The sequence below is a fragment of the Hylobates moloch genome, unplaced genomic scaffold, assembly GCF_009828535.3.
Source record: "Hylobates moloch isolate HMO894 unplaced genomic scaffold, HMol_V3 SCAFFOLD_15, whole genome shotgun sequence".
Lineage (NCBI taxonomy): Eukaryota > Metazoa > Chordata > Mammalia > Primates > Hylobatidae > Hylobates > Hylobates moloch.
The window spans coordinates 88717681-88743914 of record NW_026652290.1 but is presented as its reverse complement, the minus strand read 5'-3'; the positions used below and the strand labels follow the sequence as shown (position 1 = coordinate 88743914).

The 26234-nt window shown below is 40.4% G+C and overlaps 1 protein-coding gene across 4 annotated transcripts in view; it reads left to right on the top strand.

Moving 5' to 3' along the window:
- The window catches only part of CRIM1 (cysteine rich transmembrane BMP regulator 1), a 198558-nt gene that overhangs the window by 67509 nt on the left and 104815 nt on the right, over positions 1-26234 (top strand). For 2 of the 4 annotated variants that reach the window (XM_032178495.2, XM_032178497.2), the window contains exons 3-4: positions 20646-20888; positions 21997-22117. In XM_032178495.2, the coding sequence (XP_032034386.1) occupies positions 20646-20888; positions 21997-22117 (364 nt within the window). The remainder of the gene's footprint in view (positions 1-20645; positions 20889-21996; positions 22118-26234) is intronic. The other 2 variants (XM_032178499.2, XM_032178498.2) reach the window with 1 other exon arrangement.

Below are 26234 nucleotides of genomic sequence, written 5' to 3'. Positions count from 1 at the left end.
AGCTTTGCTCTCAGCAGCTGCTGGTGTTTGTAAGAGTTATTTCACTACTTATCGCTCTTCAGATTCACCATGAATTTAGGTAGTAATTTACCATTGCAGAAGGGGCAAGCTCTGCTTCTGATAGTATTATGATACTATGTTTTTGCTTCCTTAATGATACGATTCTTGAGGTAGAAAAATTAAAAATGTGTGGTATAAATCAGCTTCATGAATTAAATTCCCCAGATTTAATGATGCCAGTTTTATTCCTGGGATGCTTACGCTATAACTCCCTAAATGCTTCATTTAATACTTCGGAAATGGTTGTTCTCATAGGAGCTGTTATTGCAAAGTCAGTAATGGCTCTGGGGCTGAAATTTGCTTTCTTAATTCTAGTCCATTGTCTTTTGTTGTCCTCTTTCCTCAGTTTCCTTAAATATGTCACACCAAGGACTGGTTAGAGAAATACTGCAGTGCATTATCCAATCTAAGCCTGCTTTACTTTCTTTCAAATGAGCTTTTAAGCATATAAGTAGCGTATATAATGGAAACAGAATTTAGAGTGCTTGGGTAAGAAAGGAATTACTTCCATACTGGAGTATTTTACAGCTTTGTGTGATCTCTTAATTATCTAAATCAGAGATTCTTGGGTACTTTCAAATTCATTTTAATGTACCGTAGCCCTTTAAAAATTACAAATAAATTTAGGCAGTTTGTTTTCAGAACTGATTTTAAGAATTTCAGCATACTATTTAAGGTAAGTAGTGCTATACTGGGGACCCTAAGCTAGAGTCAGCTTGGACTCGTTGAACCACGTGACCACCCAGGGCTTCCAATAGAGCACATTTTTAGCTATTTAAAATAATTACCATGCTGGACCTGGAGACCTTTGAATAGTCCATAAAGTTAATTACACCTCGAGACACACCCTCTGCTCAGCTACTCAAGTACTGTATCCACTTTACAATGTTCCTTTGTTAACAAGATCTATGTGGTTGAAGTACGTATTATAGTAATGTGCAATTCGTTGTGTACAGACATTTCCAAAGTAAGATAATGGTAACAATTACACAGTAAAAGAGTTCAGGCCTTTTGCGATTGTTGTGTAGCTAGGATAGGAAGGCTTTGTAAACTTGATATGTTTTTGCATACTTTGGGTTGGTGCTACCTGATTATGGTACTAAGGTATTTGAGTCCTCTGCCCCTGTATCATTTGATTGTTAGACTTTACATTGTTGACTGTGTTCCATGATTTATAAAAAGATCCCAGAATCTTTTGTAACTATTTAAAGGTCAGCAGCTAATGATAATCAGAACTAATAATAGATGCATACTTATGCGCCAGGTATTAGTCTAAGCCGTTGATGTGTTAGTTAAACCTCTCAACAAGTCAGTAAGGTAGAGACTTTTATTATTTTATAGATGAGGAAGCTGAAGCTAGGAAAGGTGACAGGCCCACAGACTAGTAGTAAGTGGTAGAACAAACTAGACAGACAGGTACGTAGGTAGGTGGATAGAAAGAAACAGAGAAAAAAAAGAGATTTAAGAATAGTAGAAGGTGTCAGTAAAGGATGTAATAGCTGATTTCCTGCCTGCTGTGGTCTAGGCATTATGTTGGGCTACGAGGAAACAAAAATGTATGAAACTCAGGCCCAGTCTTCATGGAAATCACATTTGGTCATGGATTACCCTGATATAAGTGTAAATAATTAATGATGCAATGTGAACATTTTATAAAGTAGGTTGTGCATAAAGTCTGTGAAAATAGACTGAAAGAAGGAATCCAACTTGCAGGGGAGGCAGAGGTAAAGGGATATTCACAGAGGAGAAGGCTTTTGCTTAAAGATGACCACAGTGCCCTTTTAGAGTGGGAACCATGTATTGTTCAACCTTGTCTCTCCAGATCTCTAGCAAAGTGCCCAGGATGTTATGGTTGCTCAGTAAATGTTGGATGGTAGGTGGTAGCAGTCTGGCCAGATGGATGAATGTTGGGGAAGAGCATTGTAGGAGATGGACATATCTGATGAAAAGCACAGAGGCAGATAAGGCCATAGTATGCTCATCCACAGTAGGGCTGTGTCCTTGGGAAGTAGGACATACGGGAGCATGGCCACTGTGCTACATCACACATCACTCTCCTTTTACTTTTAGTCTCTACTCCCAACATCCTCACTTTACCTGCTTTAAATCGTATTTGTATTTCAAAACCCTGATAAAAATTTTTTTTAACAGTTGCCATGCACCCTAGTCTCTCCTTTCTCTAGTCACAATCCTTTTTGTTCCTGCCCGTCATGTGCCTCAATGGATATCTCACTTACACTGATTTGATCTTTACAAATTGTATGAATGTATTAAATTATCCTATGTACCCACCCCCAAAATATAACAGATTGCCTGCAGTTACCTCTTTGATTATTGTTTTCTTTTGTTAAATTATTTCCTCTATTGTTCTCTCTTCTTGGAGTGCAGAGAACCTTAGGATTCATATGCTACCCTTCCTGTTGGTACAAGAGGACATGGAAGCCCATTGAGATGAAAATAATTGTCCAAATCACGTAAGCAGTTAATGACAGGCCCAGGACTGAGTCCATGGCTGAGACCAATCCATGCTAGCTAATGTTCCTCTTGGTCTCCGAGCTCAGTAGTGAGTTTGTGGAGGTGAGGGACTGGGTATCATACTCACTGTGGGTCAAGTAGCTGCTCAGGAACATTTGCAAATGAAAGAATGAATACCACTTGGCTTTCTGAGTAATATAAAGATAATATGGTTCCCAGCCTTAATAAACAGGTCTAGCAGACTAAACATATTGATAGTAAGACCTCAACTGTTAGATATATTCATTCAGAAATAATATCAGAAGATCAACTGCTGAGCAGAATTTTCATGTTAAAACCATTTCACTAGGATTACTGGTACAGGTCGGTTTTAGACCCATTACTGAAAACTCACTTGAAGAACTCTATTAGCTTTACATATTTCTAGCAGATTAAACTTAGATTACTTACTTTTAAATTATTATTGGAAGTTAGTCTAAGTTATTTTCCAGTGTAGAATCATTGTCTTAATTTAATAATTCTTGCTTCACAATAACATAATTTGGAATGGAAATTAGATTCCAGAGTGCCCTTGTAATTACAAATTGAAAAATCCTTTTCTGACTCAAAAGGAGGCTTACTGGTGACAAGTTCCATTGTCAGCAACATTCTCATCAGAGGCTTAGATGAGGTGGTGCCTTCTGATGCATTCTTAAGTGGGTAATGGGTAGAAGAGTTAGGTATGAGGTTATTGCTAAATATGAACAACCATGAATTATACAAGATTTATTGCTCAGAAACCAACAGAGTAGACCCTTGCAATTCATTGCTTTAACATTCATGAATTCAGTTATTTATGAAACAGTGACCCAGAGGATGCATGCCATGTAGTGATTTGTCATTTGAATCAGGTGTGCTGTGAAGCCCCTGTATAGGGGAAAATCACTTAGCTGGTGACAAGCCAACCACCCAATTGGTTTTAGCCCATTATCACGTATGTAGGAAGTCATGAACTAGTCAAAACTATTTTCTTTATAAAAGAAGGCCTGGCGATGGGAGTGCAGAGGAATAACAAGTTTCTAGAAAGTGATGGTTCTTTACCAAAAAATAGAAATCTGAGACCAATTAAAAAGCCGGCATGCTGTATTTGGCAATAGATTGAATCTCTGAAATGCATAGTCCAGAACCAAGAAGAGCAATTTCTGGAAATACCTCAGTGAGTGTACTGGCCAGTGTAAAATTTCACTTTCTGGGGCAATTATGATCCATCCCTTTTTTATAGGAGACCCAGTAATGATACCTTGACTGAATTGCCTTTTTGAGTCACAGTCATTAATCTTGAAGGTCATTTGAGATGTCTCAAGTCTCTTATTTAAGTCTTTGAGATCGAGTAAAATCCCTAGCATGTATCGATAGCCACCTGTATCAAACATTGTGTATGTTTTTTTTTTTTTTTTTTAAATTATACTTTAGGTTTTAGGGTACATGTGCACAATGTGCAGGTTTGTTACATATGTATCCATGTGCCATGTTGATTTCCTGCACCCATTAACTCGTCATTTAGCATTAGGTATATCTCCTAATGCTGTCCCTCCCCCCCCCCCCCACCCCACAACAGTCCCCGGAGTGTGATGTTCCCCTTCCTGTGTCCATGAGTTCTCATTGTTCAATTCCCACCTATGAGTGAGAACATGCGGTGTTTGGTTTTTTGTCCTTGCGATAGTTTACTGAGAATGATGTTTTCCAGTTTCATCCATGTCCCTACAAAGGACACGAACTCATCTTTTTTTATGGCTGCATAGTATTCCATGGTGTATATGTGCCACATTTTCTTAATCCAGTCTATCGTTGTTGGACATTTGGGTTGGTTCCAAGTCTTTGCTATTGTGAATAGTGCCGCAATAAACATACGTGTGCATGTGTCTTTATAGCAGCATGATTTATACTCCTTTGGGTATATACCCAATAATGGGATGGCTGGGTCAAATGGTATTTCTAGTTCTAGATCCCTGAGGAATCGCCACACTGACTTCCACAATGGTTGAACTAGTTTACAGTCCCACCAACAGTGTAAAAGTGTTCCTATTTCTCCACATCCTCTCCAGCACCTGTTGTTTCCTGATTTTTTAATGATGGCCATTCTAACTGGTGTGAGATGGTATCTCACTGTGGTTTTGATTTGCATTTCTCTGATGGCCAGTGATGATGAGCATTTCTTCATGTGTTTTTTGGCTGCATAAATATCTTCTTTTGAGAAGTGTCTGTTCATGTCCTTTGCCCACTTTTTGATGGGGTTGTTTGTTTTTTTCTTGTAAATTTGTTTGAGTTCATTGTAGATTCTGGATATTAGCCCTTTGTCAGATGAGTAGGTTGCAAAAATTTTCTCCCATTCTGTAGGTTGCCTGTTCACTCTGATGGTTGTTTCTTTTGCTGTGCAGAAGCTCTTTAGTTTAATGAGATCCCATTTGTCAATTTTGGCTTTTGTTGCCATTGCTTTTGGTGTTTTAGACATGAAGTCCTTGCCCACGTGTGTATGTTTTTTAAATGTAGAATATCTGGCTATGGGATTCCCTTAGCCTCTTTGGAAGAAACTATCTTGAATAGGGAAGACAGTGAAGAACTAGTATGTCCAAGTAGAACTAGGAATTGGAGCAATAGCCTAGATCCTGGAGCTCAGAAAATGGGCAGTAAGTCAGGGACAAAAGGTGGCTTCTTAATCTGTTGTTAAAAATTACTTAGAATAGATATTCACATTGAGCCAGTCCATCAAGCTCCCAGTATCACTAAAGAAAACCTGTGGTACTACCACTCCCCCTTGTTTATATCTGACCTCCCACAAGGCTCCTTTTTTGTATGTGTAGTGCTTTCCCTATTCAAGACACACCTTTATGTTTTTTAAGTATAACATGGACAGAGGATAGCATTGACATAAACCCCAAATTTTAATAAATGACTTTCCTGAAAATGAGAGTAGCAGTGACTTTAAAAATGGTAAGAAAAGGGGCCGTGCACAGTGGCTCACGCCTGTAATCCCAGCACTTTGAGAGGCTGAGGCGGGTGGATCACAAGGTCAGGAGTTCAAGACCAGCCTGACCAACATGGTGAAACCCCATCTCTACTAAAAATACAAAAATTAGCTGGGCGTGGTGGTGTGCGCCTATAATCTCAACTACTCAGGAGGCTAAGGCAGGAGAATTGCTTGAACTGGGGAGGCAGAGGTTGCAGTGAGCCAGGATCGCGCCACTGCACTCTAGCCTGGGCAACAGAGTGAAACTCCGTCTCAAAAAAAAAAAAAAAAAAAAAAGGAAAGAAAAGGAAAGGAAGAGGGAAAATGGGGAAGAAATAGAGAAGGCTGGCTTCATCCTCCTCATTTGCTAGGCAGATCTGCAGTGGCTTCACAAGACTAGGCAGGCAGACACATCCCCTCGGTATAGGGACAGAGTCTTTCAACCATCAACAGGAGATGTTCAGGTAATTCACTTCCCTCACAAAACCAAGGATGAGAACAAGAGCAGAGAAGCACTGTTTGAACTGTGAGGAAGCCATGGCAGCATGAGAGGGTCTTGTAGACAGAAAGCTTTCAGAGGTGGGAGCCATAACAAGCCAAGACCTGAAGCAGACACACAACTTCCACATGAAGCGTTCTACCATCTTTCAGGTTGAGAGACCCTGTCTAGTCTTACCAGTGGCTCTGGTGAAAGAGCTTCTACTTTTCTCTGGCTGGACTTCATCTTCTCAATGGGTTAAGGAGACTGCCGGAGGTCTAAACTTCTGGGGATTCAGTTGTTACAGAGAAGTCCGTATGGTATGGAGGCCCTAGGTTGTTCCTCATGGGCGCTCACTCTGTCTAGGGCTCCAGCCCCAAGACCCTTGGTGTACAGACAGATTGCCCTTGTATTCCATCTTGCAGGCCTGCCCTCCCTCCCATTCCTAGCCCGTTTGTTCACTGTGTCTCAGCGGGCAAGGCTCTGCCTGTGTGGGTGGGTAGCCTATCAGCACCTGGCTGGTGGACAGCACTACAGCTGTCCTATGACCAAAGGTTGCTCTTCTGACCTTTCTTAGCCACTCCACTAATAAAGGGTTATTTTTGTCTTGGTTTGGTTTGTATATTTAGCCGATTTCATGGTAAAGGAACTTTGTAATCAAACACTTTTTCAGCTAGATTCTAAGCAATTTTAAATATTATGTAAGAGATCAAATAACTATCAGGGAAAGATGCAGACTACAGACTGAAAAATGAGAAGGTTAGGATGATGACTGTGTGTTTTGATGGAAGCAGTGTAGGATTCCCCAGGAGACTGGGCTTCTGGCCCTGCCTTGACATTCATAGGTAAATGACCCTTGGGCAAGTCCTTTGGCTTTTCTAAGTCACTGTTTTCTTTACTCATATCTACGATTTCTAACTAAGACAACTTTTCTTCTCCTTTGACAAGTTAAGTCTTGTAGACAGAATTATTCCCACATTTGTATGTAATATTGATTCCCCTATTCTCTTGTAGTTAAAGCTTCAAATCTCCAATTCATCTTTTTTGTAGGAAAGATTAGATTGATTTGTTGAAAATTCTGAGCTATAGAATACTGCGAAAGAAGCCTGGGCTTTCTGCTTAAAGTTCATGTGTACAGAAAATCTAGGCTTGTGGATGACAAAGGGTTTTCTATATATCATTGCTTTTATTAAAATACCCAACTTATTATAGTGTCTCTTATTTAGCAGTTGGTTAAATATTCCTGGAGTTAATGAATAAGAATCTTCTATCTTGTAACAAATAGATGTAGAGCTTTGGTAAGAAGTACACGTTTTGCTTGTTTGAGTGTTTCTCAAGTGATTCTTCAGAATGCTTTCCTTACATTCACTCTTGAGGCAAAATACTTCCATTATTCTTACAGTTCATTGTCTTAGAAAACTTGTTGCAGAAGTTTCTAATTGTCCCCATATACATTTGTTCATTCTCCTCTTCTTGCATAGATATAAAATGTTTAAAGATACAGTCACCCAGAATAAAGACACCATTGAGAGAGGTGTGGCCACGTGACTGAGTCCTGGTCCATGAAGTGAGCAGAAATAACAGTGCTCCTTTTCCCATAATGCCGTTTAGAGTTGTGCCTTCCCCTTCTACTTTTCCCCTCTCCCACAAGGTGGAATACCATATGGACAAGGGCTGCACCATAGGGATCGAATGGGCAAAAAAGCTGAAAGGAACTTAGGTCCCTAGCACCTGTGTGGAGCCCAATCCCCACATTTATAGAATTAAATTTCGTGACACTCTAATTGCAAATAACACAAATTCCCAACTACTGGCATGTGGCTTTGTGAGAGCCGTTTCACCATAATCTGTTGAGACTTATTTGTGGAATCATGATGTCCTGTGACATTTGAAAATGGAAGAGAATCCTGGAATATGGGAGCAACACTGACGCAAAACACAGTGTTCACTTTGGCAGCAGTCATGATCTCTTCTTGCTGTGGAAGCCTCAACAGTTTGCCTGTTCCCTCCATTGTACTCCTCTCTGAATTCTCTCTCAGGCCTTGATGCTGGGCTCTGTGTGGGTTGCTGTATGGTATAGAAGAGGATGAGATCGGCTGGGACGGCTCTTGTTCAGGTCCATCAAGCTTGTTGCTGTCCTCTATACCTTGAGCCAGCTCTACTGTGCATTTGTAGAAAAGAGAGACTAGCATACAGAAAGAGAGAAAGCAGCTGTTTTTAGGGGGAGGAGAGAAGATGGTGGAGCTTGCAAGGGACTGATGTTTGCAAGTGGATATGGTATAAAGTAGTAGTTCTCAAAGCACGGTGCCTAGACAGCAGCATCAGGAGCCTATGAATTTGTTAGAAATGCACATCCTGAGGCTTCACCCAAGACCAGCTAATTTGGCAACTGGGGATAAGATTTGGCAATCTGTGCTTAAAAAAGCGTTTGGCCTGCTCAGTTTTGAGAACCAGTGGTCTAAAGAGTGTTGGGAAGCCTGACAGTGGTAGTTACAAGGGTATACCCTGATGGGCGTCCTGGGATCAAAAAGACTTGAACTAGAAGTAAGGGACCAGGTGAGGGGAGCATTCCCTTAAGAGAGAGTTGTTAAAATAAGCTGGGGTTCTCATGATGCTGCTGAAAGGAGTGTAAGTACTGTACCTCCTGTGTTTGGGACCAAGGGTGTCTCTAGCCTTAGGCTTCCATTCCAGCACATCCCATCAGCCAGATGTGCAGAAGTTCCTCCATATACACACTGTACTGCTTAAATTGCTGGTATTTTGAAATAGAAAAAGGTGCTTATAAACCCATGCTGACTGTGATGAACAGGGAGTACTTTTTCTGCCTACCTCTACTTGGGAGGCTGAACCCCATCTTGCGCTGGAAGATGGCTTTGAGCCAGAAGCCAAGCCCTTTAATGGCTATGAAGGGGAAAAAAAGTATGATTTCCATCTAAGGGCTACCAAGAATATAAGTACCTATTTAATAAATTATTTGTTGAAATGCCTTTTCTATTTTGGTAGTTGAAGTTTGAAAAATGTTTGGAGTACTATAATTATCATTTCTGGGAAAAAAATACACATTGCAGTATTTTTGTTTTTGCTACAGGTCAAGTTGTAGTTCAGGATGGAAAGTAAACACATCCCTTTGCTCAGCTGCAGCTCACATATTTGTAGTCTCTGGGTGCCCTCTTGGCAGTCGTGGTGGATACACAAAGGACACAAACAGGGCATAGAAACGCGGGGCTCCATCAGGGGCTTGCCCCAGTGCAAGTCTGATTAGGAAGTTTGCTGGAGCCGAAGGAATGGCCCAGAATGGTGGAGATGCCTTCACAGAAGGAGTCCTGGGACCGGAATGAGGCTGTTCTCAGAGGCATGCCCACCTCTGGGAGGGGTCTGCAGAAGCACTTTCTCACCAGGGAGAGCCTTTATGGTATGGGTATAAACACTGGGAGGTCTTTGTTTGTTTTTGGAGGCACTCCTTACCATTATATGCCATCTTGTCAATTTGACAACTTTGTAAACAGGGCCCATCCACACATCTTGAATGTAGAAATAGCTGAGAACAGTCTCCAGGAGAAAATTACCTATATAAGGCTGCTTCCTTCCTTCTCTCCAGAGTGGGGACAATTTATAAAGAGAAAGTAATGGAAGCTGACAGAGAAACAGCACTTGAGAGTAAAACTTTTGGCATGTAAGAAGACTGTGTGTGTGTGTACCTGTGCCTCTGAGTGTGTGTCTGTGTTTCAGAATCAACTTTACCTTTATGAGTCATAGCAAGCGTGGAGTGATTACATCTGTACCTTGGGATGTCGCGTTAGGTGTTAGGTTTAAAACAAACTGAGGAGAAAACATAAGGACCTGTGAGTACTCTGTGTGTGTATGTGTATATGTATATACACATACATGTATGAAATGTTTTTATACTTCCACACTTCATATTTTACGTAATATTAAAGAGTATATATTCTTCTACTCTCCAAGACAGTCTTGTAGAATAAATGTCTTTATGCCCTGTACACTCTATTCAGCACCCTCTTTTTATTCTTGCTATATCATTTTAATTACATAAGTAAAGTCACTTTCAGAAATCTCAGATGAACACATGATATTCTTTGAAGTCTTTCTAAAAACGTCTGAAATCCATATGCCACCTCTGGGACTCAGGAATTTATTGACAGTATTACTGATAATACCCTTGGTTTACTGTTCCTTGTCTTTAAAATCACGTAAGATCACACTTTCTACTACACTACTAAAAAGTCTAGAGTGTTGACAAATACTAGAGGTTTAAAGGAACATGACTGGCTGCTCCTTTAATTCAGCAAGCGTTTGTCAGTCTTCCTTGAATGAGCAGGAACTGAGCATCCTTGGAACCTGACCGCATAGGAAGGGCTCTCAGAACATCTGATTGGAATATGTTCATGGGAGACATCCACAAGGGCCAGCCCCTCATTTTACAGATGAACACCAGACCCTTCACTCTGACATATTTAAAGTCTGACATTTTATTATGTACTTTTTTCAAATTGCTGTCATTGTTGCACAAAGGAAGAACCAAGTTACCGTGTCCCTTCCTCAGTGGAGGAAAAATTGATAGAAGTTTTATTTGTTGTTCTAAAATGGATGCCACCTTACGGTAAACATCACCTGGGGAGTTCTTAATTTCTAATATTTATGCCTCTGTGACATTTCAAGCTGTTATAGTCTTCTTAAAATGTTGCTGAGCTGGCTAGACAAATTTAGTTCATTTAATTTACCTCATTAGTCATTTGTCCCGTTCTCTAATAATTTTGATTCCTTTTTTGTGGGTCAGTATTTATGGCAAAATGTGTTCGGTGGGGGAGGTATTCAGAGAAGACTGTAGTTTATTAGGTAAAATTAAACGTTTTGAAACCAATCTTTAGTTCTTTCTACATTTATCTAAACCATCCTTAGGCCTTATTTTATTGCCAGATTTTTTAAAAATAAATTCATTGTTACATTTTGAAATTTGTTATGGTGTGTGAATATATAAATATAGTTATTTGAATGGCAATTTTTTCTGAGAGTAAGTTGGATATATTTTTCTGGTGTGAATTAACAGATGAAATAAAATGTCTCTGAACTCAGTAAATATTTGAAAACTGTTTTAAAATTCAGTAGGATGCAAACAGGCCACATTTGGCATCTGGCTGTCCCACTCCCCAGTCCTTCCACCCCACTACCTCCCATAAAAGGCAAATCCTGGAAGCCACTCTGAACTTTTTTTCATCCTCCCAGGAAGCTCTGACTTTTCCAGGAAGATTCCAGGGAACACTAGTTGGATCCGATTTCCTAAGAATTAAAGCAGCTTTAAATCTCCTGGGAGTGTAGAGGATGAAGGGGTTGAGGGTCCGTACAATAATGGGTCAGCATTGACTGCACATTGGAGTCAGCTGGGGAACTGTAAAAAAAAAAAAAAAAAATCGATACCAGGGTCCCACTTCCAGTAATTCTGTTTAATTGGAATTGGTCTGGGGTGTACTCTGAGCTTCTGGATTTTTAATCTTCTCCTAGGGTTTTTAATGGGCAGCCAGGGTTGAAAGTCATTATTCTAGCACTAAATATTCAAACTATAGTATGCATGAGAATCACCTCTAGGGTTTATTCAAACCCAGATTACCAAGCCCCACTCCCAGCATTTCTGATTCTGTAGGTCTGGTGGGCCTTGGAATTTGCATTTCTAGCGAGTTCCTTAGGAGATGCTGATGCTCCTGGTCCAAGGATCATTGTTTGAGAACGAACCACCACTTTAGAGCAGTCGATCTCAAACTTTACTGTGCATCTTGGTAAAATGCAGATTCTGATTCAGTAGGTCTGGAGTGAGGTCTAAGTTTCTGCATTTCCAGCAAGCTCCCAGGTGATGCTGAGGCTGCTGGTCTAGGGGCCACACTTTTAAGTAACAAATCTCTAATCTAAAGCATCATTATGAACGTAATCCCATAACATCCTTTGGGAAGAAAAGGTGTGGTTCAGGAGATTCCTAGAGGCACGGTGGGGCCCGATATATGCCTTAAACCTGGTGGCAGGCAGAGATCTGGAGGGCTCAGTGCTGCTTTGGCACTTGGCCAGCTGTGGCTTGCCAGGGTGTTTGAACATGCCCTTGGCGAAGCTGTACCGTCAATAGGGAGCTTCATTGTAAAGATTCTCTGTTTGCTTGGAGTAAGGCAGTGGTTCTCAGGCCCAATTGCACAATAGAATCACTCTGGGAGCTATTTAAACAAGTACTAATGCCCAGGCTCCTCCCCCAGAATTTCTGATTTAATTGGTTTGAGGTGGGATCCAGACAGTGGTATTTTTAAAATCTTTGTGAGTGATTTTAATGCGCAGCCAGAGTTGAGAACCACTGAATTAAAGAATCACGTTACAGTCTTACAGATCATTTTTTTCCCTTTATATTTGGCTAAGTTATACTGCACCGTGATGCAAACTAGCTTTATTAGGTAGTCAAAAACAATTTAATATGGCATTTTTGACAAACCACCAAGAAAAGACTCTGCAAAGATTCCATCGCTGTTAAATCCTAAATTCAGAGTCTAAGATAGTTCTGGGAAAGTGCAGTGGGTGTTTCTGAACGAGCTTGAAATATGAAATATTTCTGGGACTGTATCAACAAGTCTAATTTTTTCCCCTTGGGGTTATGATTGTGCGGAACAAGTCTTCACAGCAAAGCTTGCCAAAAAAGGTTATGATAAAATCATGGAATGTGTATGAAAAGAATTCACAGTGTAACTTTAAAGGAGTCAGTCTCTAAATTTAAAAACTTAGGGACGACATACGTATTACATTTGTAATAAAAGTTTTAAGAACAAAGTAATGCTGAATATAAGAAAGTTCCTCCTTTTATCACATGATAACTCTAAGGCCAAGGAACAAGTGAAATAGGACAGCCAACAAGAAAGTGATTAGGATACGCTAAAGACACTGAACCTCTTTATCTTTGCAAATTAATTTTGTCCTCTGTATTTAAGCAAAAATGTAGCTATTGACTAAACATACCGATACCAGCAACGCTGAGTAGTTGAAGCTCTTCTTGCTTTTGGCATTATGGACTAGTGGGAAAATCGTGGGCTTTGGCAGTTCTGCCACTTGCTTTGTGACCTTGGCCAAGTTTCTTATCCTCTCTGGGTCTGTCTCTTCATCTGTCAAGTAGAGATGAAGATATAATCTCCTCTTCACACAGGAGTACAAAGGCGCGTGAGAATGAGTAGAGGCATGCCCCACACGTAGGAGATGCTCAATTAGTAGAGATTTCTTTCATTTCTCCAGCATGACCATGAGAATTTAATGCTTAATAAGAAGCATTATCCATCAAAACATTTTTCTTGTTGAGTCTTTGTTGGTATTTTCTGCCTATTAATTGTATCAGTTTAGATTTCTTATTAATAATCGTGAAGTCTGTTTTTCCACTTGAAGAGTAGGCCCTTTCTTCTTGCTTTAGAGCCATCATTTTTGCCATTCCTTGTGTCTGGAACACTCTTGCTTTGTTTTTTGTGTGCTTTCTCCCTTCTTTCATGCAAGGCTGTGTTCTGATGCCATGTCAGAGATACCTTCCTTCACTCGCCTGGCTGACACATGGCACCCTTATCACTGAATATGCCGCAAAGCTTTATCACAACCTGGCACGGTGCTGTGTAGCTTTTTATTGTCTGTCTTCTCCAGAATTGTAATTCTCAAGGTTGGTCTCCCTGTGCTACCGAGTGACCAAGGGCCCCTGTGATACTCTAGGCTGATACCACAGCTACTCTAAGGCTTTAGATTATAAAAGACATCAGAGGGAGGTGTGGGAAAAAACAGTGACCCCAGACTCTTCTCTTGACTTTGTGTTCTACCTACTAAATTTTCTGCTATCAAATGTAATCCAAATTTGGGGTCCTTTGAATTCCCCGAAGTAGCTTGAACCGCCCAAGGATTGTCTCAGGATGGCTGTGTATCTCACTGTGTGTGTGTGTGTGTGTGTGTGTGTGTGTGTGTGTGTGTGTGTGTTGTGTGTGTGTGTGTGTGTGTGTGTGTGTGTGTGTGTGTGTGTGTGTGTGAGAGAGAGAGAGAGAGAATGAAGAATGAGAAGAGATTTCAAAATGGAAGTTTTCGGTGTCAGATGTATGGGACTCTACAAAATTTAAATAGAAATAATGGTAATTTGCCAATATAATTTTTATCTTCTTTTTTTTCCTCTTACCACCAGTAGTTTTTCATTTGTCTTTGTGTTTTATTTAAATTTGCTTTTAAGCAGAAACTCTTGCATGCATTTGCCTCTTGTAGATCATGATTGTATTAGGTTGGTGCAAAAGTAATCGCAGTTTTTGTCATTACTTTCAATGGCAAAAACGGTGATTGCTTTCGCACCAATCTATACTTTCTTGACATGGACCTGAAGAGGGCCTAAAAATGGCCAAGATCCAGTCATACACATTAAAGTGACCAGGATTGATAGAAACTTTCCAGGGTTATGGTAAAATCAGTTTATATTGGGTGAGCCTGTCAGTATTTTAATACTAACTTCTTAAAGATTATTAAGATGATGAAACCAGGTTATTTTTCCATAATTACTTCTGTTGCAAGTGATATTGTCACTTTGGTTTATCTGTATCTGGGCAGGCTTTTTTTTTTTTTTTTAAATGTCTGTTGCACTGTTATCAGTGTAATCAGACATAAAAGTTAGTTTAAGTATTATATATAGATCTGTTAGACACCACAGGGAAAGAGTTAGGAGAGACTTCTTTTCAAATAGATAAAATTAAAAATTCAGAAGTAATGTCAGAAAAACCTTCTAATTGATGGAGTGGCTTTAGTTTTATCCTTATTTTCTCCATGGAAGAAACATAGAATAGAGACAGAGAAGAATAAATAAAATCTGATGGGAGAATTTATAGAAAAGGCTGAAAAAAAAGGTTTCAGAAAAACAATTCCTGATGTTATGGTAATTGTACTACATTTAAGTGACAAGCTGGTGACTAGTTCGGGGCAGAGGAAGATGCGGGGTGAGTAGGGATTCTAGATAATTTATTGAAAGGTGAATAGAGGATTGAAATAAGAGAAAAAGGAATGTTAATTACAAAATAAGAAAGATGGAGACTGGAAATCTAAATTATTTGAAAGCATAACTTCACAATTTGAAGGCTTGAATCTTATGGCTGCTAGTCATGAAGTTAAAAACATAGCTTTGAAAAATTAAAGTAAGTGCTGGAAATTTGAAGATAAGTTACTGGCTTGTAGTAGATTTTACAGATCCCTCTCGGAAATCAGATAAAAAATGTGAGGTATAGGTAGTCAGAATGTCATAATTAAGCTTGATTTAATAGCTATGCAAGATTATATGTAATAAAGAGGATATATGTTCTTTTCAAATACTCATCTATTTTAAAATTGGTTATGAGGCCACACATACATACACACGTGCTAAAAACCAAAAACATACAAAACTCAAGAAGTTAACAAAAGTAGAGAATTGTACAGCCTACATTCTCTGGCAACCAGGCAGTAAGACTATAAATTAAAAAAGAAAGCTCCCCAAAATCTACCTATGCAGAAATTTAATATCACTCTTCTAAAAAGTCTTTAAAAAGGAAACATATAAATTACTTAGCAACAAGTCACATTGAAAGCAATAGATATCAAAAATCAGAATATAACCAAAGCAATATTTGATTGAAGTATTCAAAGCATAATTAAAATTGTTTGTATAATAACTCTAAGAAATGTATTTGTTATAAGACAACCAAATAGAAATGAACCAACCATTAATCTTAAAACACTAGAGGAGGTTGGGTGCAGTGGTTCACGCCTGTAATCCCAGCACTTTGGGAGGCCGAGGCAGGCGAATCACGAGGTCAGGAGGTCGAGACCATCCTGGCTAACACGGTGAAACCCCGTCTCTACTAAAAATACAAAAAATTAGCCAGGTGAGGTGGCGGGCGCCTGTAGTCCCAGCTACTCGGGAGGCTGAGGCAGGAGAATGGCATGAACCCGGGAGGCAGAACTTGCAGTGAGCCGAGATCACGCCACTGCACTCCAGCTGGGTGACAGAGTGAGACTCCGTCTCAAAAAAAAAAAAAAAAAAAAACACTAGAGGAAAACTAACAAAATCATCTGCAAGACAAAGAAGTAAGAGATTCAAAAACTTAAAAGCACTAACATAAAGTACAAAAAAGAAAGCTTGATCAATAAAGTATGAAATGAACTTGAAAATCTAGATGGATTATATACTTTTTGCTAAAATATAAGTTAGGAATGATAATTCTAAAATAGGTAGGACACCCGAATAATAACCAAAGAAGAAATCTGTCCCTTCCCCCTTCAAAAAAGCATACCGAGTTCAGATAGTTTCACAGGTGAGTAGTATGAAAACATCAAGGAATAGATAATTCCTGTGTTATTTGAATGGTTTTACAGCAGAGAAACAGGTAGAATGCTAAACAGCTCATTGAAAGAGTTAGTATAGGCCGGACAGGGTGGCTCATGCCTGTAATCCCAGCACTTTGGGAGGCGGAGGCAGGTGGATCACAAGGTCAGGAGATCGAATCTTGGCTAACACAGTGAAACCCCGTCTCTACTAAAAATTCAAAAAATTAGCTGGGCATGGTGGTGAGTGCCTGTGGTCCCGGCTACTCAGGAGGCTGAGGCAGGAGAATGGCGTGAACCTGGGAGGCAGAGCTTGCAGTGAGCTGAGATTGCACCACTGCACTCCAGCCTGGGTGACAGAGCGAGACTCCGTCTCAAAAAAAAAAAAAAAAAAAGTTAGTGTAACTTTGAAACTAAAATTGGATAAGGCCAGCATAAAAGAGAGAGAACTAAAGATGAACATTACTCAAGTTTATAAATTTAAAAATCTTAAAATGTTAGGAAGTCAAATTCAACAGGATCTTTAGAAACAGTTTATTCTTAGAACACAAGGATGATTTAAAATCCAACTGATTATATTAATAAATTAAAGAGAAAGCCAGTGTGATCATCTTGAGAAAAGTTGAAAAGCATTTAATAAGATTTAACCTGCATTTTTTACATTCTTACATCCCTTCTAGCTGTCAAACTCTGATCGATTTACACTTAAGACTGTGTCTTTGGTAGCCTACCTTATTCCACTTTTATTACAAAGGCAGCTCTTAAGAAATAAATCCATCTCTTCAGGCTCGAACTGCAAAACACACGTTGAGAGGTGACAATGTTGGGACTGTCAAAAATAACTTAGAGAGTGGGATAACCAGCCGGGCGCGGTGGCTCACTCCTGTAATCCCAGCACTTTGGGAGGCTGAGGCGGGTGGATCACAACATCAGGAGATCAAGACCAGCCCGGCCAACATGGTGAAACCCCATCTCTACTAAAAATACAAAAATTAGGTGGACATGGTGGCGCGCACCTGTAGTCCCAGCTACTCAGGAGGCTGAGACAGAAGAATTGCTTGAACCCAGGAGGTGGAGGTTGCAGTGAGCTGAGAGATTGCACCACTGTATTCCAGCCTGGCGATAGAACAAGACTCCGTCTCAAAAAAAAAAAAACAAAACAAAACAAAAAAAAGAGTGTGATAACCAGCAAGATCTAATATGTTGGGTTTTAGTGGAAATGTTTAATTGAAGCATACGTTTGAAAATTCTGATTATTATATACTAAATTTTTTGTAAAATAAAAATTAATAGAATATGATAAGAATATGTTAATGACAGCACATTAACAAGAGTAGGAATTAAGTGCTATTTGCAATCAAAGTCACAAAGCTTTTCTTAATTATAAAACAATGTGTTTGCCAGATAAGCAGTCTACCAAATGCACTTTACAAACTCCAACTTAATCCGCATACATTCAAGATTCGCCTTCTCCTCCTCACCTCTTTGATTTATTCTCCTCCACTCTGATGGGGCTCTGAGAGTGGAATTCCTTATTAGTTAATCATGTTCTCTTCTCACGGCAGTTCCTTGGGGGGTTATACTATGAAAGTGGGCTAGATGGATTCTCTGAGACTCCTGTTTGACCCAAGCACATGTGGCATATAGGCTGTAGCTCCCATGAGACACGCAATGAGATAAGACTGGTAAGAGGGAGCAGGGATGCAGCTAACCTGGTAGCTTTAACAAAAACCACATTTCTGATAGGGAAGGAGCTGTGTCCAGAGAAATCAGCTGATTTCTCAGGATCACAGTAGTGATTCCTGAGACAGGAGTCCTATTATTACAGAGGAGCATAGCTGGAACCAGATGGACCAAGTTGCACATCACCACATCACCATTTATTACCTGTGTGACCTTGGGCAAATAAATCTGAATCTCAGTTTCATCGTCTGTAAAATGGAGCAAATAGTAACTCACCTTCTGGGGTTATTGTGACATGAGCACATGGCATGTGTGTTAATGACGTCTGCTCTTAGTACAGAGGCTGTTTTATTTTCCATTCTGCTTTAAGCTGCTTATTGGGTATTGGCATGTGGGTGGTAGCCACAGGGAGGGTAGAGGCCTGCAAATGAATGTTTCCCCTGAGTGAGGAGGGACAGGTGCCATGAAGTAGTATTCTATCCAACAGGAAAATTAAGTGTAGTCATAAGGTAGGTGGCAGAAGGAAGGCAGCATTAAGACTCAACCCATCTGATCTCCTTCTCCAACACACCCTGTACCCAGCTGTGGTAAACAGTGCGAGCATTTGTCTTCCTCCATATTCTTTCTTGCCAAGTGCCTTTCCAACCTTCTCCCACGTCTCCTTCCTCCCCAGATATTATGCGCCTTCCTGTTGTTGCCCAGGTTCCCAAAGTCCTATCTTTCTAAGAAGGGACCTGTTTTTCTGAATTATTCTCTTCCTCTTTCTGTAATCAAAGCTCTAATTTGTCTCATAGTGAACGGTACAGTCTTGAAAATGGCATAAAGGGTTCTAAATGACCAGGTACCCCTGCTGCTCATCCAACCTCATCTCCTGTTTCTCCTCTCACTTGCTGTGCCTCAGCCACACTGACGTTCTTACTCTTCCTGGGACACACAAGCCTGCGTCAGCAGTTCCTTCTGCTGGGATGCTATTCTCCCAAGTATCTCCATGGCTCATTCCCTCACTCCTTCAAGTCTTTGTTCAGCCATAAACTTATCGATCATGCCCATCCATTCTCACCACGTTGTAACTGCTACCCACTTCTTCTAAGCATTCCAATTCCTTCTTACTCTGTTCTTGTTTTCCCCTCATAGCACATATCACCCTTTACTACTATATAATTTGCTTCTTTATAATGTTTGTTACTTATGTTCTGTCATCCTCCACTACCATATCAGCTAATGAGGGCAGGAACCTGTGTCTTTCCTCTTTACTGACATATCCCAAGCTGCTAAAGCAGCAGGTCCTCAGTCAGTGTTTCAGTGAATTTACTAGAACTATAAGTATGAAGGATCCCTTATGTTATGTCTTACGTAGACAAGAAATAGATAAGGAAGAGGAAAGATACAGCAATCAAGGTAGAAAATGACTAAAGGAACAGGCATGGTTTTAGAAAGAGATCCGCTGCTATGATATCAAGACCTGAGTAGACTGGAATGAGGAGACCTGGATTCTTGCTTTAAGTTTACCAATGACCTTAGCAGGTCCCTTAAGCTCTGGAGCCTCAGGTTCTTTATCTACAAAATGAGGAAACTAAACTAAGTGACGTTTTGGGTCTTATCCTACTACGCAATTCTGTGTTTGGGTTTTACTTTAGGAAGACCAATTAACACTTACGGAAACATTGCCTGGTACTAACCGGCATCATTTTCACCTAACGTGTCCTGAACTCCCCATCTCCCACCAAAGGTCCTGGGCTGTGATAATGTCTTTTAGTCTATTTCTATCTTTTCCTCAAAGTCTATTTCTATCTTTTCCTCAAGGGCCTTATGTTCGTATAGGTCTCTTAAAACTCAACCCAAGAAGCTAAACTGTGGACTGGGGTTCTAGAAGCCAGGGCTTTGCTCCCCCATTGTAAAATCTGAGTAAACCAACCTTGTTTTAATTTTCCCATCTCTAAAATTGAGATACAGCAAATGGGTCAGCAGATAATATTAGAGAGAGGGGAATAAGGTGCGTTTGATGGAGCTCTGCTAGAAATAGAAACACATCTGGTGCCATTTCAGGAAATTACACGGGAATTTGGCTCATTATCCATCTTGCTAAGCTGCCACATCATAAAGTCACAGACTCTTAATAGAATACCATTGATACTCAAGAGTGTGCAGGTAGAGTTCCTCCATGTTGATTGTCATACGCGTTGTCTCCGGTTTCTGAAGTAGCCGTGATTTATTTGTGTTTTAAGGTACACTGTTTTCAAAGAACAGCCTTTAAAGCTCTTTTGAATTCAAAGATCTTTCAGTTAGTGAAAGAATGGGTCCAGTTTTCAGATTCTCCACGCCATGGGTGCATCTTCCCTTCAGCTTTCTTCATTTTGGTCATTGCTCCAGATGTTCATTGTTTAACACAAGTGGGTAGGAAGACGGAGAAGAAGGGAATTTCAGGCTCATATTTTGGTGTCATGGGTAGATCTTGGGTGAGGTTTTCGTTGTTAGTTAAACTACATTTGAAAGTTTACACTGAATTTCTTTCCCTGCCCTCCTCTTTGGCTACTTAAATAGATCATCAGGACTGTCTGTTCTTCTGTTGAAAGTGCCCCACACTGCCCTGGGCATAAGCTAAATTCTTTCTCTCCCATTTAGAAGAGAAGCCAGATTGCTCCAAGGCCCGCTGTGAAGTCCAGTTCTCTCCACGTTGTCCTGAAGATTCTGTTCTGATCGAGGGTTACGCTCCTCCCGGGGAGTGCTGTCCCTTACCCAGCCGCTGCGTGTGCAACCCCGCAGGCTGTCTGCGCAAAGTCTGCCAGCCGGGAAACCTGAACATACTAGTGTCAAAAGCCTCAGGGAAGCCGGGAGAGTGCTGTGACCTCTATGAGTGCAAACCAGGTATGCACGAGCTCTGTCTCAGCAGCCTTGTTCCTTTGCATCAGAGGGTAGCAGATCCCTCCTCAGCCACCCCTGGCCTCTCCTTTCACACGAAGATGGGCCTTTTCACCGGTGTCCTGTGAATCTGCCACTTTGGGCTAATGGCAGCTTGACTTCTGGCCTTCTAGTCAGAGAACCAGAGTGATAATCCACTGGTACATAAGTGCCTTTAGAGAGCGAGCGTGTCTTTTCCTCTTTTCTTTTTCTCCTTCAAAGTATGCTTGACTGGGGAGGTAGGGTTAAAATTCACGGTACTATGGCAGTCTGCTTCATTTCCCCAGAGAAGGTCAGATACCTTATTTGCAGCTATATCTGCCACTTTGAATTATTACATTTAAAAACAATCATCGTACATAAAACAAAGTTATTTTTAGATGAATACATGCATCAAAACGCCGGAAGTTTCATAATGTAACAGTCAGCCCCAATCTTTCTCTTTGCCAATTCCCCCCCCATCTGCCCTCTTTACTTTATAGCATGTGCCAAGTCATCTTTGACTGTTTACTCACCCTCTTTGCCAACATTTGATGTACTATTGTGTCCCAGCTGTTTCTTGCTTTATATTATTTCTAACATCCTTGCTCTTGTGGCAGCATTTCCAATGTGGTCTGTGAACACTTCTGAGTTATAGTGATTTCCTCTTTGCAAGTTTCTAATCATCAGCCAGTTGTTTTTCTGTTTGGATTTTTCTTTTTCTTTCTTTTTTTTTTTTTAACTGCTAGATAAACGCTCCAAGCAAAGTGATCCTTTGTCCATCTCTTGAACTATTCTATCAATCAGAAATGCCTCTGGCTAACTGTCACTATCCATGTAACCACTGCTGGTTTAATTCTTTCTCTGTCTTCATTGTAACTCTTGAATATCTCATCCCCACCTCTTTCCCTACACAGAAAATTTGAGGAATATTGCAGTTCTGTAGCATTAACTGGAGTAACATGCCAACACTAGGACTGGGCTTCTGGAAGCAAGGAGACTTTGGGAATTTGTCAAGAGCTAGTATTTCATTTAGGGACTCCAAAAGCAAGTAAATGTAACAATAAACGGTGCCTCTCTGTTTGCCCCCTTTCAGTTTTCGGTGTGGACTGCAGGACTGTGGAATGCCCTCCTGTTCAGCAGACCGCGTGTCCCCCGGATAGCTACGAAACTCAAGTCAGACTCACTGCAGATGGTTGCTGTACTTTGCCAACAAGGTTAGTTGCCATTAGTTTGTCAAGTTTTCTCCTTGTTTGTTAGCATCATCTAAGGTACATTTTGAGCATGCAGTTTGTTTTCCCATGAGAAACCTAGTCCTTTCATGTTTCTCTGGAAGAAATCACTGAACTGTTTGCATTACTTGGTATTTACGTATATCTTTCCTCAGATCAAAACCAGGTGTCATCAGGTTAAGTCGTTAACCCTTATAGATTCTTTCTATAAGGGTGCCTGTACACTTTTGAGGCCTGGGACCTATATAAGCAAATATGCCCCTCTGTGTATAGATAGGGAGGCAGGCAGTGAGGTGTCTATGAAGAGTAGGCACATCATTTGATCCTCTGCAGTGAATCTTGTAGGTGCTTAAACAACATGTTCAGTGTGATGAAACATTGCATGCTTCACAGCACTGCTCCACAGGGACCCTTGATGTTTGGAATCACACATCTACCCAGACCCATTTCTTGCTGAGGCCAAGAGGAGTCTTAATTCTTACAATGCTTTCTGGAATAACAAACACGTCTCTCTTTGGCTTGACTGCGGGGAAGAGCCACTGTCATTTTAACCCTAGTAGCAGGGCATGCACTTAGCCCCCTAGAACTAGTTTTTCTCTAGAACATGAGGATCTCCGGGTCCTGTCCTTTTTAGTCTACAAAGCACCACCATAGAGCTGTCCCTCCTTCGTACTTGGCTTTGGGGAAGACTGTTCTTGGAAATGTAGGGTTTACAGTCTGTTTTCCCCCCACTACTCACCCCTCTTCTCTGCCATGACCTCCCTTCCATCTTTTGCAGGTCAACACGCCATCTTTATGACTAAGTCATCTCATGTGTTTCAGCTTTCGTTCTACATTTAATAGGATGAGTTAAAACTGTACCTTATTTAACTCAATTTCCAACCTCTTCTTCCTCAGTCCCAGTGCCAGGCATTTAGCTTCTAGGTTTGTTGCATGAGTACCTGTGATTATGCAAATGGTTGGATAAGATAGGAGTAGAGTATATGTGGTCCATGGGTAAGGTAAGTATCAGTTATTTGTCCGTAATTGAAGAGACATCCAGAATTTGTTCTGATAATTACTTTTTCCTTCTTTCTTCTCATAAAATAAGTTAGATCTTTGGCATCTCCTAGCCTTTGTTCTGTCAAACCTAGGATTCTCTAAGACATGTCCTTTATACTGTATCATAAAACAGATGCAAAGATTTTTGTGAAGATAACATACATTGGTGCAGCAAACTTCCTATGACATTAGAATGTGATAATTTATGTGCAGATGCTTAGGACAGGGTGAAATATTTTGCAAATATAAGGTATTACTAATCAGTAAAGGAGATAAATGGAGCATCACTAACAGTAACAGATGTCCCTTCGGGGTCTTCCTGAAAAGGAAGGTGGTACATTATATTGGAGAACCTAATTAATCAAAACTAAGCCAGTTGTTAATGAGAAAGTCCTTTAGTGAGGAAAATAGACTTCTCAGTTCACTGTTATAAATGTCACATAGCGCCATCTGCACATAGGAGGCATGGTCAGCTATTTTTTCAGTCACTCTGGGGGGTTGAAATGGGTAGAAGCTACAGGAAGGTATATTTAGTCTCAATTTAAGAAGAAACTTTCCCACAACTAGTGATGTTCTGTAGTGAATTGGCTGCTTCCTGAGGCAGCCAGAGCTCCTTGGAGCTGGATAGATTTCTTTCCGTCTGGATGGCCACCTGCCTGGTATGCTTAGAAGAATTATATTAGGTTGGAAAGGAGGTTGAACTAGATGCCTTCCATTTTATCCTCAAGCTTCTGTGAGTCTAGAAAATAAAACTTGAAGATGATTATTACTGTATCGACATAATTTTGACTTCAGCATTCAGAAATGAAGAATGGCCAAAGTTAAATTTGCCTCTAATCAAGACGTTGAAAACAGAGAAGGAAGTCATTCAACATCCCACTGTAAATTATTTGCAGAGAAGGGATAGGTTCTCACAGCTCTTTAGTTTCCTGTATGTCAGATAATCAGTGACCCATACTCATCCCCTGCTCATTTGTTCCCTTTGAACAGGGTCTCCTCCTCCAGCTCTCTCACGAGCCCTGTGCCTTTGCAGTTGCCACTACCTCTCCCTGGACTCCCTTGCCCCTCTACATACATATAGGCAGCTTCTGCCTCTCCTTCAAGACTGCATTTCCTGCTCTTTGAAGTCTTGTCATTTTTTGGCCCCTGAAGATGACTTAAGAGTCCCTCTCTGCTCCGTTGTCATCCATCCCCCGTGTATCTTTTTATCATAGCACTTTTCATAACACATTGAACACACTGATGTTTTTTTTGTCTATCTCTCCTGTCCTGTGTGATTCTCAAGGAAAGGGAGTATTTTGTAGCCTCTTCTACCTAAATATAATAGGTCAGCCCACATCTATTGGTGAATGAATGGATGAACAAACAGGCCCTCTCTTACCCAAGATGATTTATATGTTGAAGAAAAGAAAAAGAATGAATATTTTTAGTTTCTAGTTACCTTCCTGCCATTGGGTTGTAATACTACTCCCTGTCTCGTTTTCAAACCCTTGCACTTTTCCCCCAGTCCCCATCTTTATGGTGCGGTATTCCTCAATCCTGTAGAAACTCTCCATTCCAAGCACGGCAGTCATCTCTCACAGCATGGGATGCCTTTCTCTCTCCATTCCATCTCTTTTCATATTGCTCATCCAGCAGGACTCTTAATTAATTTCTCCTCTATCCACGTGGTCTTCATGCTTCAACCAACACATGTCCCACTGCCTAGAAACTTCCCACATATCCTTTCCTATGCTGTCAATTAATTATCGACTTTCATACATAGTTATTGAATTGTCGCATGCATGAAGTCTTGTCTCATCAGCTATATGATGTTTGTAAAGGCCAGGAATCGTGTCATGTTTTCTTTTCCTCTGTATGCATTAGTGCTGAATGAGTCAGTAAATGCAGAATATACTCAGGCTGTGGCGTAGACCCATTCACCCTAGTTTAGCATATTCAGTGGATTCCTGCTTATTAAGGAGGGTGAGGGGGTGATAGGTTGTACATTGATTAGACACTGACAACCCAAATAATCAGGTGAAAATGGAAAAAAAAAAAAGCCTAACATGTAATAATAGTGGTAGTATTTTACGAGAAAAACTACGTAACTTTATTCTTGTGTGTGAGCCATGTCAAATGTCCACTCTTTAAGAGCATTATTTTTAGGCGTAAAGAAGAACATTATAGAACATATAAGATCCTATTATGATTATTTGACTTTTACCAGCATACTTATAAGAGCATTGTTAAGAAGTTAGAGCCATTTGAGAGCAAAGCTGATTATGTGGAGAAATCAGGGGAGAAAGCCATTTACATTTTAGGACATAGTAAGGTAAAATATCTGAAACTTTAGCTGTAAAGAATTACCTTCAGTGAAAGTAACAACTCCCTTTTTATAAGAATTTATTGTACTTTCATGGGCTAGAAAGTGCATTTGTGGACTTTTCTCCCCTATCTTGAAGAATACATTCCTCTCTCCTTCATTCTCATCCAAATGGAATTGCCCTTCCCTATGAGACTATTTCACCCATTCGGGCCCCTAACTGCCGCATTTCTGTGTGAGCTTGATTTGTTAGCTTTGTCTTGAATTGTATGTTTTCACTTGATTCATTCATCCATTCATCAAACATGAATTGAGTTCTTACAAGTGACAGACCCTACTCTCCAGATGTTCTTACTGTGCATGGGTTTCACTTTCCACTTCCATCCCTGACAAATACTGGTTTTCCCTTCTACCTGTGGCTTTTGTAAATATAGGCTGTTCCTTATTTCCTTGCTGCCTTTCTGTCTTGTTTAATGGCCTATCTTTCATTTTCACCTCTTTTGTGCCTTTTCTCTTGAACTTCATCCTGTTTGAACATCATTCTTGTGGGTGATGTAATTAATTTTTAACCATTATTTAATTCTTCCTTCCCTCAACTTGGCTTAGATTTCCAGGCATCCCGCCGTTTCTTTTTATCCTTTTTTCTTCTGTTGGCATGAAGACATGATATGAGTTATATGGCAGTGCATTCTATCCTTCAGGAGAGGGTGGAGAGGGATAAGAATTAGTGGCTCTGGGCCTTATACTGGGCCTAAA